We start from the raw sequence: 18751 nt of genomic DNA on the forward strand, positions 1-18751 counted from the left end.
AATCCATTTATTTTATTTATCAAAATTAGACAAATGACTCTGGATGGATTACAGGTATAAACGATAAAAGCATATAAAAGACATATAATTAAAAATAGAATTAAAAACGGGGAAGGGTAAAATATACATTGTCGGACTTATTTTGCCCATGCATTGTCAGACTGAGTTACTTGCACATGCGAGATTAGATTAAGTAGGGAATTCCCGACGATTCTCAGAAACGTTAGGATTCCTGAAAATTTTCCAAATCAATTGTTTATCAACCTGCCCTATTTCTATAAATTTGGCTATGGAAAGGCAACTAGTTTCCAAGATGAGAGTAGAATGGTGTGTCAGTAGGATTGAAGTATTCCAAAAATGGGGGTGGGGTGGAGAGTCCTTACAAAAAAAAACCCACAGACGACATAAAGCAAGTCTCTGATGGAATTTTCGAACAGATTAGCACGAAAACTATGACGTAATCGAAGGTTTGTAAACTCCGAATTTCAGAGCGTCTTATTAAAGCTCTCGACAGAGTTCATCGCTTCCGCTCTATGGACAAGTCTTTCGACGGCGGCCGCTTGAGGTCAATCGCACTGGAACGCGAGAGAAAAATGGCAGCTCCCTTAGAAGTGTGCCATGTAGCTTGCTCCGCTAACCGTGCCGGCCCCGGAGTGATTTCTTGGGGGAGAGGAACTCTATTGGCGTTCGGGTCTTGTTGCTCCGTTATCCTCTATGACCCACAGGTGAGTTGTGAACGGAGGTCGAGGATTTTGGCCCCGAAGGGCTTCTTTGCGTTCAGCTAGCGCGTTCCCTGAACATGTGTTTTGGAGGCGTGCTATGGGATAGAGGCGCGGGGGCGGGGGGAGGACGATTTGATTCCTGCTTCTTCTTGGGTGTCTTGATGCAACTTAGTCGGTTGTCTTCCCAGTAATGGGGAAAACTGACTTGCTTTGTTTCTGCTTTGGAAAGTGATGATAATGGCGAAAGTGATGATAATGGCGAGTGAGCTTTTAATGAGGAAGGCGAAGCTCTCTTCGTGTAGTTAATTGGTTATAGGTATGAAACGGTGTCAGAGACCTGGGGCAATTTCTGGAGTTTATGGAATAACGGGATAATAACATAATAAAAAATTACAGAATTTTCTTGGGACATGCATAAAATGACAGTGTAGCAGAACATTACCTTTATTGTGGTCAATAACCTGTTCACAACACTTGGATGCATAAAATTAATCCTCATTATTTATGTATTTCATCATATTCATATAGCTGCCAATCTCACAGCCAAGTGACTCTTAGTGGCATACAATAAAGCTACCAACAAATAATTATTAAAAATTTTAAAATGATAAAAAGTACAAAAAAGTGTATGTTTTGTTTATTCCGTACTGCTGTCCTTCATCAAATGCTCACCTTAAGGACAGCTGAACTTAATAAACAGTGTATGTGTTTTAACCTCTCTTTGCCAGAAGCAGCTTGCCATGCAAATAATTCCCTCTGTTTTTTAATCAGTTTGTGAACTTGATCAGTCTGTGAACTTCAGAGCAGAAAGGCAATAAAATTCTGGGTCTTCCAAATCATAAGGCACATTCATGGTACTACCACTGTATACACAGATGGAAAGATATCTATTTCCAATACATTATCATTTTATTAGTTGGTTAGATGAACAGAATTGTTAGTCAGGCTGCTATGTAGCACTGTAGTGCAATGTCCAACAATGGTCCCCCAACACTGGTGGATTCCAGTTGCCCTGATACTGGTTTTCCATTGTGACAATGTCCTAGCGCAGTGGTTCTCAACCTTTTTAATGCCGCGACCCCCAACCGGTTGTAAGTCGAGGACTAAACTGGTAGTAAGTCGAGGACTAAACCGGCCGTAAGTCGAGGACTAAGCCGGTCGTAAGTCGAGGACTACCCAACCGGTCGTAAGTCGAGGACTTTCCCTGCCCGGGAGCGCCGCGCATGCGTGGTTCCGCCCCCTGCGCCGGCCGAGGCGTAGCTGGCAAGCAGCAGAGACGGAGCAGGCCGACCACCAGCTGGCCCAGCCCAAGGGAGGTAAGGCACCTGCCGGAAAAGGGGGAAAAAATGGCGGACAAAAAAAATGGCGGACAGCCTTGCTTGGCAACCCCCGTGAAATGGTCGATTGACCCCAAATGGGGTCGCGACCCATAGGTTGAGAACCGCTGCCCTAGCGAAACCTTTCTTCATGTTCGTCACTGACTGCACCTAGATTTTCAGGAAAAAAGTCCATGTGTGAATGCAGAAAATTAATCTTCAGTGACATGTTTCACTTCATGGTCCCGTATGCTGTAAGTTTGTCAGACAGCTGAATGTAGTTTGGTGCTGTGTAGCTGCCAAGAAAATTCTCAACAACATCTTTGAATGCTTTCCAGGCAGTTTTCTCTCGCTCCACTAACAGATCTTCAGACCGCTTGTCATTGATGAGGTATCTGATCTATGGACCAACAAAAATGCATCAATTATTCCTGGAAACATCTGTCTCAAATAACGAAAACCTTCAGTTCATCTCTTTCACAAATTTTTTCATCAGTCTGAGTTTTATGTGACACAGAGGCAAAAATACCTTTTTGGGGTCAAAAAGTGGTTCATGTGCCACGCTTTTCTGTCTTGGAACCAAATTCTTTCAGAATGGCCATTTCTTTTTAATGTAATGTGACTCTCTTGCACAGCTATCCCATTCACATATATAACAATAGGACCTGGTGTATCCTAACCGCATTCCAAGAAGCAGAATCACTACTCTTAGATTTCTACAGATATTCTGGTTATACTTAGGGTACTGGATGTGCTTCAACAGTTCCATGTTTTTGTGTGTTTCTTTCATGTGTGCAGCAAAGCCAACAGGTACTAAAGAATATACACTGCCCTTGTTTAAAAACAGAAGATTTCTATAAAACATTATATTCTGAGTTAAATTACAGGTTATTTTTGTGATTTGCAGCCAAAAATCTATAAAATACGCTCAAAAATGTTCAGAAAGCAAAATCCTTGTTTCCAATGTTCTTAGCCAGGGATTGTTTAAGCCACTGTGGTTAATTTACATAATACTGAGTTGACAAATCACAATAACTGGGTTTCCACTTAGCACAAATCAAGAGCCAAATGAACTGAATAAATCCAGTTCCTTATTTGTGAGTCATAAGCTGTCATGGATATGATTTATGATAGACAAATATTTACAGTAACAGATATGCACGTGTCACTCATCCTGAAATCCCTGTATGTACAGCAATGCTGCATTGCTTTGCTTTGTTAATGCCTGATAGATGATTGTAGAGAATTCCTGAGTAATTGAAATATTTGATATTTTACTCAGTATTCTCCCAGGCTATTCTGCCCATTTGAAAAAATAGATACTATTTCAACACAGTGTCTCTGCAATTCACTTTTTTCCCCTGAAGAACAAAATTTCCCTAATTCCTTTTTATAATTGGCTTATATGTATGTTTTTTCCTCTAGAAAAGAAAAGTAGTGGGAACACTGAATGGTCATACTGACAGAATTAATTGTGTTAAATGGGTTCAAAGAAAAGATGGATGTAAGTATAGTATCAATGTGTCCACAAAGAATTTGCCTGTTTGTACTACTTCTACTTTGTATCTACTGTAGAATAATAGAAAATGCTGGTGGAGAATTTAAAATTTGTGTTCATTTATAAAGGCACTGTAAATAGAAACCCTGAAAAAAACCATGATAGCCTTGATACATTGCACTCAGCCAAATTTCCATTGAGCTAAAAGCCACACCAAGCTTTGGATTTTTCAGGTAAATGCTACACTCCAAGAAAGAACAAAGACAGATTTATATATACATATTTTATTGTATTGTATTGATTTTCAATATTATTTTATTTTATTGGTTTTCAATATTATATTTTATTATTTCATTTTTAAAATTTAACTTTATTAATTTGGCAGGCTATGTGATAATAACAAAAAAGAAAAAAAATGTATTTTTATCACTAGAGGGAGCTATGATACAGAGACTGTGTCATAGTCTTCTCTGCTAATATAAATGGCATTTTTGTTCATTTTGTCCCAGAGAAATATAGTGAAAAATGTGCTGCCTTTTTTCCCCATAAGTCAACAATATCTTTTTTTTTAAAGGAAAAAGCTGTAGCCTTCCACCAAGTGAAAGACTGGGTAAGGGTGGAAAGGGAGCACATGGAAACTGGAAGAGAGCAGGCAGGCTGATGAAGATGAAGATCAGGCAAAGCTTGGGGAAAGCAGTGGGAAGTTCTAGAAAGATTTATTTCATGTTATTTTATTCATGCAATTTCTATGAGTGCTCAATTCACAGATTGCAATTCTGAGTGGCTAATGTACAATTTAAATATAGAAGAAAGTACATAATAAACATGAAGATCTGAAAGGGCAGGGACAGATCATCATGGAGAAAAACCTATATGATCTTTGAGACAACACCAACTTGATGGTGCATAATCAAAACAAAAACACACAGACACATAATAAAACAGCATAAACCAAGGTCATAATACATTATTTCAATATTAACACCAGACTGGGTTATCCAATGTCCTGGTCCAACATATTATGGAATTTATGTAACTCTCAATATTTTAAACATGCATAATTAATTGGATAAGTTTTGAGTACAGAGTAGAGATTTTTTTTCTGTTAAGTTCTCAAAAATATTATCTGGGTTATAATGACAGCCAGAAAGCCTTGATTTGACCTTGGACTGTCATAATATGCACTTTGAATGCACTCTGAAATAATGATCAAACTTATTGTTTCCAAAACAGTTATTTATTTATCAGTTATCTAAAATTTACATTAACAGCTTTAACTGATGTCCCTTCACTCCCTTGATCCATAAAAGCCAGTGTTATTGTATTGTTGTATGAGTGCCCTCTGTTGGACATTTGTACATTCGAAATGAATTCCTGAAGTATATACATTTTTCAAGATCTAGGCCAATAATGCTTGAAACCTCTTAGAAATTTAGAAATTGGAATGATACTTCTATATATCCGAATTTACTTCTCTACTGTGTTCAGTGGCTTCATTAATAAATCAAACTGATGATTTAGTGTGATTCTAGAAGAATTTGACATCAGTTGCATACTTTGGCCTTAATACTTTTAATCAAGCTACTTGGTAATCCTTCTGTTTTATGTTGAGGAAGACCTGCCAAAGTTCCTGTCCATATGATTGTTTTTCATTAAAAAAGAGTGATGGAATATTACAAAACAAGCTGCCAGTGATATTTTTATTTCTAGTAGTGCTTCTTGACCTCAGATGGTCTCTTGAACATTCAGTTAATTGAAGCCCAAATACTTCAACTGGAAATGTGTAGACCTTCCTGGAAATATGGAAAAATAATCAGAAAATAGAAAGTAATCTCTAGTTAACCAGTGTGATCTAGTGCGTAAGGCAAGAAAATTTGCTAGACAAAAACCCCCGAGATCAGGAGTTCTAGTCCCACCTTAGGCATGACTAGCCCAACTCATCTTGCAGGGTTGTTATTATGGGGAAAATAGGAGAAGGAAGGAGTATTAAGCATGTTCATTGCCTTGAGTTATTTATAAAAATAAAGTTAAGATAATAAATAAACACATTTTTTTTAAAAAAAGGAATATAGATTATATGGAAGCAATGTTCCAGTAAAATAGTGCTTTGTAACTTGTTAAACTGTCCACAACAGCCATTGTATGAATGTACAAGACATAAGACCACCCCAAATTTTGAAGAATTCCCCAAGTATGCTCTCAATATTCTGTCAGGTAAAAAAGATTAGGGAATCCTGCAGAGGAGATAGCAACTCTCAATTCACATGACCTATTCTGCAATGGGTTAAAATGCTACATTTAACAGCTTAATACTGAAGACCTATTTTGTGATTCTTGTGATTCTTCTTGTGATTCTTGTGATTCTTCTTTTGTGATTCTTGGGGTGCCAGCTAAGAAGCTTTTAACCAATAGAACTAAGAATCTGTTCCTATTAATATCATTCTTATGAATGGAAAATGAGGAAAAGATGTAAGTTGATTTGATTTAATGTATATAAATCTATTACATAATAAATAAAATACCTGCTGAGAAGACTATAATCCATACCAAACACACACGCACACACACACACACACACACACACACACACACACACAGAGAGAGAGAGAGAGAGAGAGAGATTAAATGAAAAGTAATGCCTCTAATGTTACAAATCACCAACAGATGGCAATATTGATGCTCTAGAAGAAGGGTCCACAACCCCCGGACTACGCAAGCAATGAGCAGGCGAGTATGTGAAATTCCATTTGCGCAAATGGGAAGCCCGCCACTTGTGCAAATGGAGTTGTTCACATGCGTGCGCACACATGACTGCCACTTGTGCAGAACCATCTCCTCCCCCCCCATGCCACTATCACCAGCCAGTCCGCAGAACTGGAAAAGGTCGGGGTCAGCTGCTCTAGAAGCTCTGATATGGTCTTTGGCATCTCTTCTTCCACTTCATTTGGTGGGTTGTTGTTGTGAGAAAACAGCAACTTTTGTGTTGCTATAGTTCATGAAATGGAAGTCTGCAGTGAGTAATCACTGCACTTTAAGCAAGGCACTGTGAAAAAGTATATAGTAAACCTCTGCGTATTTTTCTATATAAAGGAATGAGATCATCTGTTTAGTGAAAAGCAGAAGGAATAAATTTTATTCTAGTAAATTTGTGAGATTCTGTTCAGGATTTATTATAGCCTTTCTCAATCTGTTAAACTCCAGATGTGTTGGAATCATTTTAAAATTACCAGGTAACATGACTATAAAATATAGTGGCTAACTGTTTTGAGAATTAATTTTCTGCAGAGAATAAAGCTGGGAAATGTTGATTTATTATCCTTAGAGTGTGAGAGTCCTATTTTTTTTCATTTGGAAGTGATAAGAAAAAATAAAGCAAAAACAACTACCATTATTTACAAAGAGCAGCTTAGATACAGAGTAAAATAATTTTGACCGGCATTATTAAATCTTTTTATATCCTTCTGTATAATAGCTTCTGAAACGGAATTAATATCTGGCGGGTCAGACAAAGTTCTTATTCTTTGGGAAATTCAAAATGAGAAGGTATGTAGAAATATCATGGTAAGTGAAGACCATGTCTTGTATACCTTGTATACATGACTTTTGAAAAATAAGTTGAGCGAGATACGAAACCAAACCAAAATTTCTTAAATTGATGTTATCTCCTTTGTGGTATTATGAAAGATATAAAGCTCCAATTGTGTTGTATTAAACAGTGTACACAAAGTAAAAAGATCTATTGCTGTCATTCAAGTTCAAATTTTATTTCATCGTGAGAAACACTATGAAATGAAATACAGTTATACAAGTAGGCCTCATTTAACTCCACAATTGGGACTGGTAACTTGGTTGTTAAGTGAAGAGGTCACAGAGTGAAACCGCAGCTGTGCTTATGACCTTACTTAAAGCATTCCTTTGCTTTACGGACCTGCAGATATCATAAATGTGAGGATTGGTTCAAAAGTTACTTTTTCATCACCATTGTAACTGTGAACAGTTTCTAAACAAGGCAGTCACTAAAATTAGGATTGCCTGTATAAGAGTCTGAACTATGACAAATATGACAAATGTTTGTCCTTAATGTAAAAGGAAAAAAATCTAAACAGATTTCCTTAAAAGCTTGTGTTTGCAGCATAAAGAACTAAAAACGTTTCTAAAATGATGCTTTGATTCTTTGATACCTGAACTATGTAATTAGTGCCACATGCTATGCTTACATGAAATCTCAAAATATAGTTTGCCGAAGCTACAGTACAAAAATATTCTCACTCTTTGAAAAGAATGATCCTCTATAATCAGCCTTAATACTGCAGCCTTATTTACTTTGGAACCTGCTAAAATGTTGGGAAAGAAAAAAAAAGTGAGTTTTTAAGCTATTGGCATCCTTAAACGCTACCTGCTGCTATAGCAACAAGGGGAGATATAACTGCTGCCTAAGACATGGGTCTTCAAACTTGGCCCTTTTATGACTTATGGACTTCAACTCCCAGAATTCCTCAGACAGCGTGCCTGACTGAGGAATTCTGGGAGTTGAAGTCCACAAGTCATAAAAGGGCTAAGTTTGAAGACCCCTGGCCTAAGAGAACAGCTTCATTTCTTCTATAATGACAGGAATACTACTGTTGGATTATGAAATGTGACACCGTTTATTATGCTGATAGAAGAGAATATTTATAGTTCAGGATTGAACTGTGAGTCCGTTGGTGCTCTCTGAGCTTGGCTGTTTTCTTGCAGATGTTTCATTACCAAACTAGGCAACATTGTCAGTGCTAGTAGGGAGTGGGGTTTGCTCTCAGTTTATATTCTGGTGGCTTGCCCTGTCAGTGTTGGTGGGAGAGATCTTGGTGGTTCCTTGATTGGGCTGTTGTTTACTGTTATTTGGCAGTTCCTTGATTGGGCTGTTGTTTGCTTCTTGATTACTGGTCTAATGTCTCAGTTGTTAAATGAATCACTGCAGTTGATAAGTTAATAACCTGGTTGTTAAGTGAATCTGGCTTCCCCATTGACTTTGCTTGTCAGAAGGTTGTAAAAAGTGATCACATGACCTTGGGACACAGCAACAGTCATAAGTATGAACCAGTTGCCAGGCATCTGAAGTTTGATCACATGAGCATGGGGAGGCTTCAAAGGTTATAACTGTGAAAATGGTTGTAAGTCACTTTTTCAATGCTGTTATAACTTTGAACGGTCACTAAATGAACTGTTGTAAGTCGAGGAGTACCTGTACTTTGAGGCCCAGTAAAGGACAAAAACAAAGCCACCAGTCTCTAAATCAAGGAGAGAAAGTCCAAATTTTTGCCTTTTTTTGGTCCCTGAAGGAAGAAACATTCTCATCCTTGAATGAAAAGTTGTCCACTGTATATAGTAATTATAAGCATCCAAATTGTATACAGTATTATTTTAAAAACTTCCTCCCTACCTTGTTTTTAGAAATTATTTTAAGAGAATGAAGGATATGACTCTTACATATATGGAAAATATTCCACAATCATTTTTAATATTTTCCGCTTTCTTCCATTATTTATGATTTCCTCCAACTCTAATGGTTGTTAGATAATATAATAATATGGTTGGTTAACATGTGTTTGGAAAAATATTATGCAATTTTTTTACATACACCACTCAACTAAAAAAAACAATCCTGTGCATCATTAACTGATGAGAAGTATTTAGTGTTTTTTTTTAAAAAAATAAGGTTTTATTTAAAAAAAAGCATATTTTATCTAAATGGCACGTTGGAAACTCTTTGAAGATACATTAAACGACTTAGCCAACATTTGGTCTGAGATTATTATAATTAGGAAATCAGTGCTACTTTTCTCCTTGCCTTTAATTCAATATGCTATCGAAACGTTTAGAATAGCTGCAGAAAGGTATTGAACAAATATCCTTTTGTTTTTTGAGCGCAGTAAAATGTTAGTTTTTACCCTAGCAAAGTCTAATATAAAGTCCAACTTAAATTGCAAATCAAAACTGTGTAGGGAACATGGCTTCTAATTGAGTGCAAAAACTGAGCACATGGATGCAGAGTTACTTATTCTCTCTGCTCAAATTTCACTGTTACACTTGTATTACATTCCAGTTATTTCCATGGCTGTACAAAGTTGAAAATTGTGCCATCGCACGACAGTGTAAGCTTGAATTGCAGGGTTGTTCATCTTTGTAATTTTATAATTCTCTGTTTAGCTTGTGAATGATGTCCACCTTGAAGGTCACACCGAAGCAATTTGTGCATTGGATGCCGTTTACATGAGAAATGAAAACGCAGTAGGATCAAGCTTACTAATAGCTTCTGCAGCTTCAGATTCTACTGTCAAAATTTGGTCCAGAGAAGGAACAGAAGGTAAGAGTTTTTTTTTCCTTTGCTCTGGGAAGGTACCATGTGTCAAAGAATATCTTAAGTAAAGGCCCCCATATTCCAGATTGCTTCACTTTTTGTGTATGAGGAAAATATATTCCACCTTACCCTGCCCAATGTGCCTCACTGCACTTACCTTATTAGGCTAAGACAGGGGTGGGGAACCTTGGCTCTTTTATGACTTGTGGACTTCAACTCCCAGAATTCCTGAGCCAGCATGGCTGGCTCAGGAATTCTGGGAGTTGAAGTCCACAAGTCATAAAAGAGTCAAGGTCCCCCACCCCTGAGCTAAGAGAAGGCTCTAGCCCAGGGGTCCACAACCACTGGGCTTATGGCCCACCTCCTGGCCTTGAGCCATTCGGAACTGGCCCACGGAAGTGGTGGACAAGCCTGTGCGCATCCCCACTTGCGTGAACAGCAGACGAGCATGTGCGCACACTCCCTTTGTGCAAGCGGCAGGTATGCATACCCGCTGCTCGTGCGAATTTAGCTGAGACCGTGCATGCTTGCCTGTCACTCGCGCGGAACCATCCCCTCTCCCCTCCAGCAATCCCCCAAGCCGAAAAGGTTGGAGAACTCTGCTCTAGCCCAAAGACCTCCTACCGACTTATTTGACTTTGTGTGGACTTGAAGCAAGATAGCAGCTGGCAATTAATTATGGTTTTGGAGAGAAGAAAAGGTGAAATCCTCCCCCTCCCCTTCCCCCAATGAGTCTCCCTGCATTGCTTGGCTGACAAGCGCCATCTCCAACCAGTTAGAGATGCATGAATATATGAGGTTAGCATTTTTAAATTGTGCTCCTTGCAAAAAGGTAGACCACTTCTGGCAGAGATCCTCCCTATTTTTTGCAATAATCTTCATTTTACTGGTTGTAGCAGCTGGATTAGAACAGATGCTAGTGCTTTGTTCATCACACTTCATATTTTGACCGCATTTCAGAGTTGCTGACATACATTCCATGTTTGTTTTATTCTTTTTTGTTATGCCAGGGAAGTACAGCTTAATTATTATACGAAGAATAAACAAGTAAAGTTCATACACATTCATATGAACCAGTTTCAGATCTTCCTGTCTGGAAAGCTGTTTGTTATAATGAATAAAAAAGTGATACACTTTTAATCTTTGTCATTATAAGAGTTGCAGGCATTTGTAGAAAATAAGTTAGCATCAGTCCAATTGCTGTTCAAGAGCATTACATCTCTTAAACATCAGCTACTGGGGATAAATAATGAAATATAATAATATAAATATGTTTGTATTATGATATTTATAGTAAGGATTATGACTATTGCTGTCATAAAGTCCTATGATGCCTTCTGACTTCTTTTTATAATCTGTTCTTGAGTAAAACTAACTTCTCTGTTGTTGATTTTCTCTGGGTTATATCACTGTTTACATTAATCTTGGATAAATTTTAAATTTCTTTATGACTACAGTTAGCAAAGCTGAGCAATACTTTGGATTCAAAGGCAAAAAGGTGCTTCAAAGCACAGGAAGATACTTGTGTAGGATCTGCCTGCAATTTCTGAAACCAAATGCATTTTTTGAGGGATCAAATGGCAGCTGTGCAATCATGGGGAAAATCTTAACGGCTTTAAGGAGCTAGAGGCAGGGTACTACTTTACGCAGTATTAAGCAGATTTATTTATTTGAAATATAATAATTAGTATCTAATTCCCATGTTTTTATTAAATATCTTAAGTGTTCACTGAATAATGCAACTTTATTTTTTCTCTCTCCTTAGTTAAGTGCCTTCAGACATTGATGTTTGGAAATGGATTTGTTATGGATGTTTCGTTGTCCTTCTTGCCAGGCAATGACAGTAAGAGTGGCTGTGTAATTTTTTTCAGTCATTTCAAGAAATGCCTAGTAGTGCCAGTGCATATACATGTTGTTTTATTAAGAGCTAGTTTTCTACTATCCAATCCTAGAAGTTACTAAGTTAGAAATCACTTGATCATCACATATTCTGATTAACTGGATAAGTAACCTGTCATCTCTTTTTTTCAAAGCCTGTTAAAGTCACACTGAAATGAGATAGTTAAATATCTTTAGAGCAAGATATTTTGATCTATTGTTGTTGCTGGGGGGAAATCCCTAAGAATTAGATTTTTAGTTTGTTAAGTTTATTATACCTTTTGTGTGATTTGACTCTTTATTTTTTAAGACTGAGTTCCTTGGGTCTGTTTAATAACAATGTACTTTTTACTTGTTTATTGGGTTTGCATCTTCCCTGTCAAGAGCTCAAAGCAGCATGCGTTGTGTTCTGTCTTCCTATTATTATTGCATAGTTATTCTTTCTGTTAGTGCTGTGTAATAGGAAAGAGAATGAGAGAGAATGGTGGACCCACACATTGAGCTTTTCTGCTTGATGGTGGAGTAGAATGTGGAACTTTCCGCGTCCCATATCTGAACTACAATAGCACCTTAGAAGTTCCCATTGAGTTTGGTGGGATATACTTCCAGGTATATGGGTCTATGTGGCGCTATGGATTTAGTTCCAAAGAATTGCTTAGAACATACCGGAATTTGAAACTTGTACCTGGCTGTAGTTCTTTAAAGCACCCTTTTCTTTTCCAAGCATTGTACAGCAGTCCTCTATAGCTGCCACACAGTTCAGGGGAAAGAGGAAGGTGCTTTAAAGAAAGTGATCCTACCTGCAAATGCCAATGCTCCTTTTTGGAATTGAATCCAAAATGCTGCCTAGCCCTGGTGGGTATACAGTCATTGTCTTGAACTATAAGCTTATGCCTCTCTCCTCAGAAGTAAATCCCACAGAGTATGAAATAGGATTTACTCCTGTCATCTCCTCTTCCATAAATGCTTTATCTTGTTTCTGTTTTCTTTTGCTTCATTACATTTAGTTGAAACAGCAACTTTTCAATGATCTTTTATTTCAGTACTGGTACTGGCTTGTGGTGGTGATGACTGCAGAATTCACTTATACGTGCAACAGGCTGGAGAGGTAGCTATTGTTTCTGCTTCTTAGTCTATAGGATTTCTCTTGTGGTGTTTCATTTCTTAACTTTTAAGTTTTTAAGATTTATACCCTGTTTAATTCCTAAATCTCAAGTTCAGGGAAGTTTGAAATCCCTAGTTTAGAGACAATATTTCTGGAGAGTAACTGTCTTCAGTTGATTGAAGGTATCATTTTGATAACCAATGTTCAAAGAAAGTTGTTTCAAAGCAGGCTCATTTATTGATGTCAGGTTAATCTATTAAGATTTCAGTGCTAAATAGTTAAGGTTTGTTCTTCTCCAGAGGAGAAGCTGGAGAAAGGAAGAAAATGGGTCTAAAGGCCTTGTTAAATGTAATGAAACTCACTTTATTTCTAGTCCTCTACTTCAGCCAAAGATTGGCCTGAGGCATTTGGGCAATTTGTTCAAGACTTTGATAGCATGCCTGGTAAAGTGGCTGTGCGTACAGCAGGGTATCATCAGTACATTGATGATATACTACTTTGTCTCAAATAATGAGTGACCTTAGCAATTTAATGTAAATATTAAATTGCATGCAAAAGGGAGCTGAGCCCTCGGCACCCCCACATAAAAACATTGAGTGGAAGGTACTAAACCTCTCAGGAGGTGGGGAAAGCTTCCAGTCATCTCCACTTTGCAGGCAAAGCACACAGTGAAAGGCCCTGCAAGGCCGTTGCAAAATTCCCCTGTGACCTCAGGAAATTCTTTGGGAGCTTCGGGCATCTGAATTTGCCCTCACCCGGCAGAAGTCAAGTGTGCCAATATGCTCCTTCCTTTACCTGATTTCTGTTCTTTAGTATTTTAAAATGCTACATTTCTGTTATTGTAGTATTTTCATTTTGAATTGAGCTTGGATGCGTATGGGCAACTCCCCAGGAATCACAGGCAGCTATAGCAATACAGGATAGAAGTGAGTACTAGTCAGAATTCAAACAGTTGCAAAACAAGGTTGTACTACACACATTGTAGTGGTTCCCAGCTTGACACCCTATACGAAGCTATATAGAGTATATAGGAATGCTCTGAGTTCTAATTTTTATGAAGAATGAAAGTCTTGGAGTTGTACTTGCAATACATTTGAGAGACCCTGAGATTGAAGAATCTTAAGTGATTCAGTAAGGAATTTACTGTGATAGAGATGTATATGGTCATAAACCAGGAAAGGTGCAAAAAGCACCAAAATTGGATGTTAAGGAACCGCCAGACTGCACAGTGGAAAATTGCAATATGTGTTTATGTTGCCTATTGAGGGTTGCTTGTTTGTTTCAGTTTCAGAAATCTTTACTACTATATGGACACGAAGACTGGATAAGAGGAGTTGAATGGGCATTTTGTGGTAAATCTCATTCAGTTTGGCTTATGAGATTTCGGGGGGGATTTCTCACGTTTTGCAGCCATAAAAGCTGGGCTCTTAACATATTTTAAAATAATGCTGATGAGAAATTGAATTCTATGCATGTTGCCATATTTTTTCTGCTCTTACATGTAACTTCAGAACACAATTACTATAAACTATAGTCCATACAATAAATAGTTATGTTTTTTTCTCTATTTAAAGGTATAATCTCTCTCCCCCCCCCCCAGAAGCTCATGGGACTTGAAGGGTAATAGATGCTTCCTAGTATTACAGTTAACATAATAATATAATGTAATTTAGAGACATGAACCATTGCAAAAAGGAAAGTTCCAGTTTTGTTTATTAACTAAGCATTGTATGTATTGATTGCTTTGGGGCACTGAATTTCCATCTTAAACTCTTTCTTTAATGACTGGTTTAACTTTTTTTAAGATGGAGATCTGTACTTGGCAAGCTGTGCTCAGGATTGTCTGATAAGAATCTGGAAGATGCATGCAACTTCATTGTTCGGAGAAATCCAAGATGAGGACACTATTAGATTGAAAGAGAATGTTTTCACCATAAAAAATAACAATGGTAAATCTGTTCTTTTGTATTGGATTTTTCTATAAAAATGTTTTCAGCATGATTAAATAAAAGATAAGATGTCATTCTTATCTAATGCATTGTTAAAGAATATGCTATTAATTAGCTGAAACAAGGGCTTCACTGTGTTTTCTTTCAATTAACGATTGATGCCCCCATGACATACATATATATATATATATGTATATATTTTTAAAAGACAACAAAGTGATCACCAGGAAGTATAAAACAATACAGTTTTAATAAATAAAACCAAGCTTTCGATGGCCTAAAGCTGCCATCATCGTCAGGGTATAATCAGGATGCTGGGAGAGCTTGCTTATAAATACAGTCATGTCTGCGCACGGCTCCTAGATCTCGTGACAGGTCCCGGCCGGCCAATCCTNAGGATTGGCCGGCCGGGACCTGTCACGAGATCTAGGAGCCGTGCGCAGACATGACTGTATTTATAAGCAAGCTCTCCCAGCATCCTGATTATACCCTGACGATGATGGCAGCTTTAGGCCATCGAAAGCTTGGTTTTATTTATTAAAACTGTATTGTTTTATACTTCCTGGTGATCACTTTGTTGTCTTTTAAAAATATGTTCATACCCAGGAATCGATCTTCTATTTTTAATGTTATTTTTAATCATATATGTATATGTATATGTATGTATGTATGTATGTTTTTACACGTGAATTTAATTTTGTCTGATGTATTCTTTATATTAATATGCATTTACCGTACATTCTTTACATTGATATAGCAATAGCACTTAGACTCACATACCGCTTCACAGTGCTTTACAGTTCTCTCTAGTCTACAAATTGAATAGAAATTATTGCATCCAACTGAATATAGTGAATTTTTTTTCTACATCACTGATGTGTTACATTTTGTCTACAGTATTTGGAAAACATGTATTTGCATCCAGCACCTTGGATGTACAGAAGTCTTCTGTCCTCATCGTATCTTTTTTTCACAGATGAATTCATAGACACAGGGTCATAAATTTTGTCACACAGTTATTTGTAAGGCTGAATCATTTATACAATGGCTAGATAAGTCTTGACAATTAATTTATTCTTTGACATTTGCTTTCCATTTTGATTGATTTCATTACATGTAACAGAATTCTCTTGAACGTGCAATGTGGGAACTCTGTGACAGTAAGCTATTACCCTGGTACATCTAGTTTCAAATATTAAAGAAGGTGAGCTTGGCTGTTTTAAAAACAGGCTGGAATTTTTTTTTCACTCTCTTTTTCACTTTTTTTGTTTTGTGATAGGTGTAGATAAATCCTTCGCAGTTAGCTTGGACTCAGTGCTAGCTGGCCACGAAAACTGGGTATATGGCGTTCATTGGCAGCCACCATATTTCAAAGGTAAGAAGTATGTAGTTTCCTATTTGTAGTTTCCTATTTGACAAAGATGACAAGCTCCATGCTCAATTACCCCTCCTTTCTCCAAGCATGTAAAATTTGAAATATGTGATAGAACAAAAATCATGGCTTTTTTCACCTTGTGTAGGGTGAAAACATTTGTGTGGTGCACCAGAGATTGGGAAGTATAAATCATTTGGTATGCATCTGTTAGCATATAATTACAAGAAAGAGACAGTAATTTTTGATCCTTTAGGCAAGATTTTTTTTCTTCTCTAAGGACCGAGGCTAAATATTGTGCCGTTTGATTAAATCCGTAAACATAAACCTGTAAAATAGGCACTGAAGAGTCATAGTATCCAGGATTCAGTTTATAAGATTTTTGTCTCTGCACACCAATTGTGACCTTCCTTCTAACTTCAGCCATGTTTAGTTGTTTTGTGTGCCATTCTTGTAAAGTTCCTATTTAAACTTTCCTTCAGATAGGATAAAAAAAACCTGTACTTGACAAAACTGAATGAAAACATGGGGATATTTTTTCCTGATACTGTAGATGGCAGGATGGAACAGCCTATGAGGTTGCTGTCTGCTTCAATGGACAAAACAGTGATCCTCTGGTCTCCAGATGATGAATCTGGAATGTGGTTTGAACAGGTAGATGTGGTTTTTCATTTCCCCTGTTTGTCTCATCAGAGTAAAAGAAATATAGAGCTAAATCCCAATTCTCAAAAGATTTTAGGCAGGAAATATTTTAATTTTTTTTCCAGTGGACAGGCAAAGAGGAACCATGTTTCAATATTTAGAACATCAATAAATTGAGTCCCCTTAAAATAATAACTAAAAATTTTATTTGGGTTTTGGATGGGGAATAAAACGGAGGAACACTCTGCACTGAAGGTTTTCTCCTTGAAATCCATGATTTAAATTTGATGTTTTAAATCATCTGGATTTAAATGGAATCATATAAAAATAAATAAATACTAAGACTCTCATGTTTTTCTTTTGGTTATTATGATTTAAAAAAATTAGGTGCTGTTACTTTTCTAAATATACTATTTCTAGATAGTATCTGGACAGTGTCTCTAGACAGTATTCAATTGAATGCTCCTTCTGTACATGGAGGCAATTCACTGTCAGAATAAATAGAGCCTAATAAATTCATTTACTTTTTTTTAAGCCAGTTAGTGCCCATTGCTACATCTTATCCTTAATAAAAATAATGGAAAACATACTTTGCAAATTGTGACCCAGGCTTCATTTGTTTCCTTTCTAAAATGATTTCCCTGCCTGGCATTAACCACAGTCTTGAATTGCATGAACCTAGATACAAATAGAAGTTCCTTTTAAACTGGAGATTGGAACTTTTGTTGAAACTGGGTTAGCCAACCATAATCACAGGAAAATCTGGCATGGATTAAACATGGGAACAGAATCTACACTGGATAGGGGAGGGGTGGAACTGAGTTAACATTTAAGAATTATTTTGTGGGAAATCAGTTTTGGTTGATTAGGCAGAGTTTGAATAAACACTTTTTACATTGCATGCTGCCTTTGAGTTTGGCACGTAAACCAAGCATTTAAAAATAACTGCTTTCAATACAATATATGTGAAATAATTTTTAGAGGTTGATTATAATACTTTTTATATTGTAGCATTTGATCCCCGCCTTCCCCCTTCCCAGGAAACATATCTCTATGAAAACAATTATTCATTTTATATGAACTTGCAAACTATCTTGCAAATCTGTTTTCAAAAAGTCTGTATTACATTTTTAATTGTGCATAACATTTGAATGACATCTAGAATGACATTGTTTTAACTTCACTTTTGGTGTAAGTCTAAATCATTTGTCTTTTGCTCACCGTCTTTAATTAGTAGGGGGAAGGCACATGCATTCATGCATAATAATTCTTACTTTTTCAAAAGGTCCGAATAGGAGAAGTGGGGGGAAACACGCTTGGATTTTTTGACTGTCAGTTCAGCCCAGACGGATCAATGATTCTTGCTCATGCTTTCCATGGAGCCCTTCATCTTTGGAAACAGACTTCTGCAGACAAGGTAAGGGAGAATTTATTTCTGACACCAAAGCATACATGGAATATCTTTATATAGGAAGAAATGGCTCATTCCATACAGCCAAGTTGTATATTTTTAAATACCTTTTATAAATGGAGGAGGGTTTTTTCCCCTTTCTGCGCTGTAATGAATAGCAAACAAGTTCAGTTGAATCAGTTTGGATAATTACGATAGACTTGTTGGCCTTTGTGGGTAAAACAGCTGGCTATGTGAAGTGATTTTGGGGTCAATCAGCTTTTATCTATCTGGCCCAGGATGATCTCTTTTTATAGCCGAGCTTTCCCAGGTCTGTGACAGAGACATTTTGTGTTTATTACAGCATTCGGATCTGGATTCATCATGTTCCGCTTGAACATTGCTGTACTATTGGATACTCCCTGTTTCCAAATTATTGCTTATGATTCTATAGCTGAAAGCACCAAGGCTACTGGAAGATTTGGCTGGGCTTCCAAAGGCAGACAGCTTTGTTGTAAACCTTAAAAAACAACCAGAATCTT

The 18751-nt window shown here is 37.1% G+C and overlaps 1 protein-coding gene across 1 annotated transcript in view; it reads left to right on the forward strand.

The window, feature by feature from the left end:
* Positions 1–593: 593 nt before the first annotated feature.
* ELP2 (elongator acetyltransferase complex subunit 2) overlaps positions 594–18751 on the forward strand; it is a 61743-nt gene continuing 43585 nt past the window's right edge. The window contains exons 1-11 of the mRNA XM_015820077.1: positions 594–725; positions 3464–3542; positions 7009–7079; positions 9723–9879; positions 11639–11716; positions 12795–12859; positions 14142–14208; positions 14662–14805; positions 16085–16180; positions 16731–16831; positions 18105–18236. Coding sequence (XP_015675563.1) covers positions 594–725; positions 3464–3542; positions 7009–7079; positions 9723–9879; positions 11639–11716; positions 12795–12859; positions 14142–14208; positions 14662–14805; positions 16085–16180; positions 16731–16831; positions 18105–18236 — 1122 coding nt within the window. The remainder of the gene's footprint in view (positions 726–3463; positions 3543–7008; positions 7080–9722; positions 9880–11638; positions 11717–12794; positions 12860–14141; positions 14209–14661; positions 14806–16084; positions 16181–16730; positions 16832–18104; positions 18237–18751) is intronic.

This window comes from Protobothrops mucrosquamatus, unplaced genomic scaffold (assembly GCF_001527695.2).
Source record: "Protobothrops mucrosquamatus isolate PMUCROS unplaced genomic scaffold, P.Mucros_1.0 scaffold1054, whole genome shotgun sequence".
Taxonomy (NCBI): domain Eukaryota; kingdom Metazoa; phylum Chordata; class Lepidosauria; order Squamata; family Viperidae; genus Protobothrops; species Protobothrops mucrosquamatus.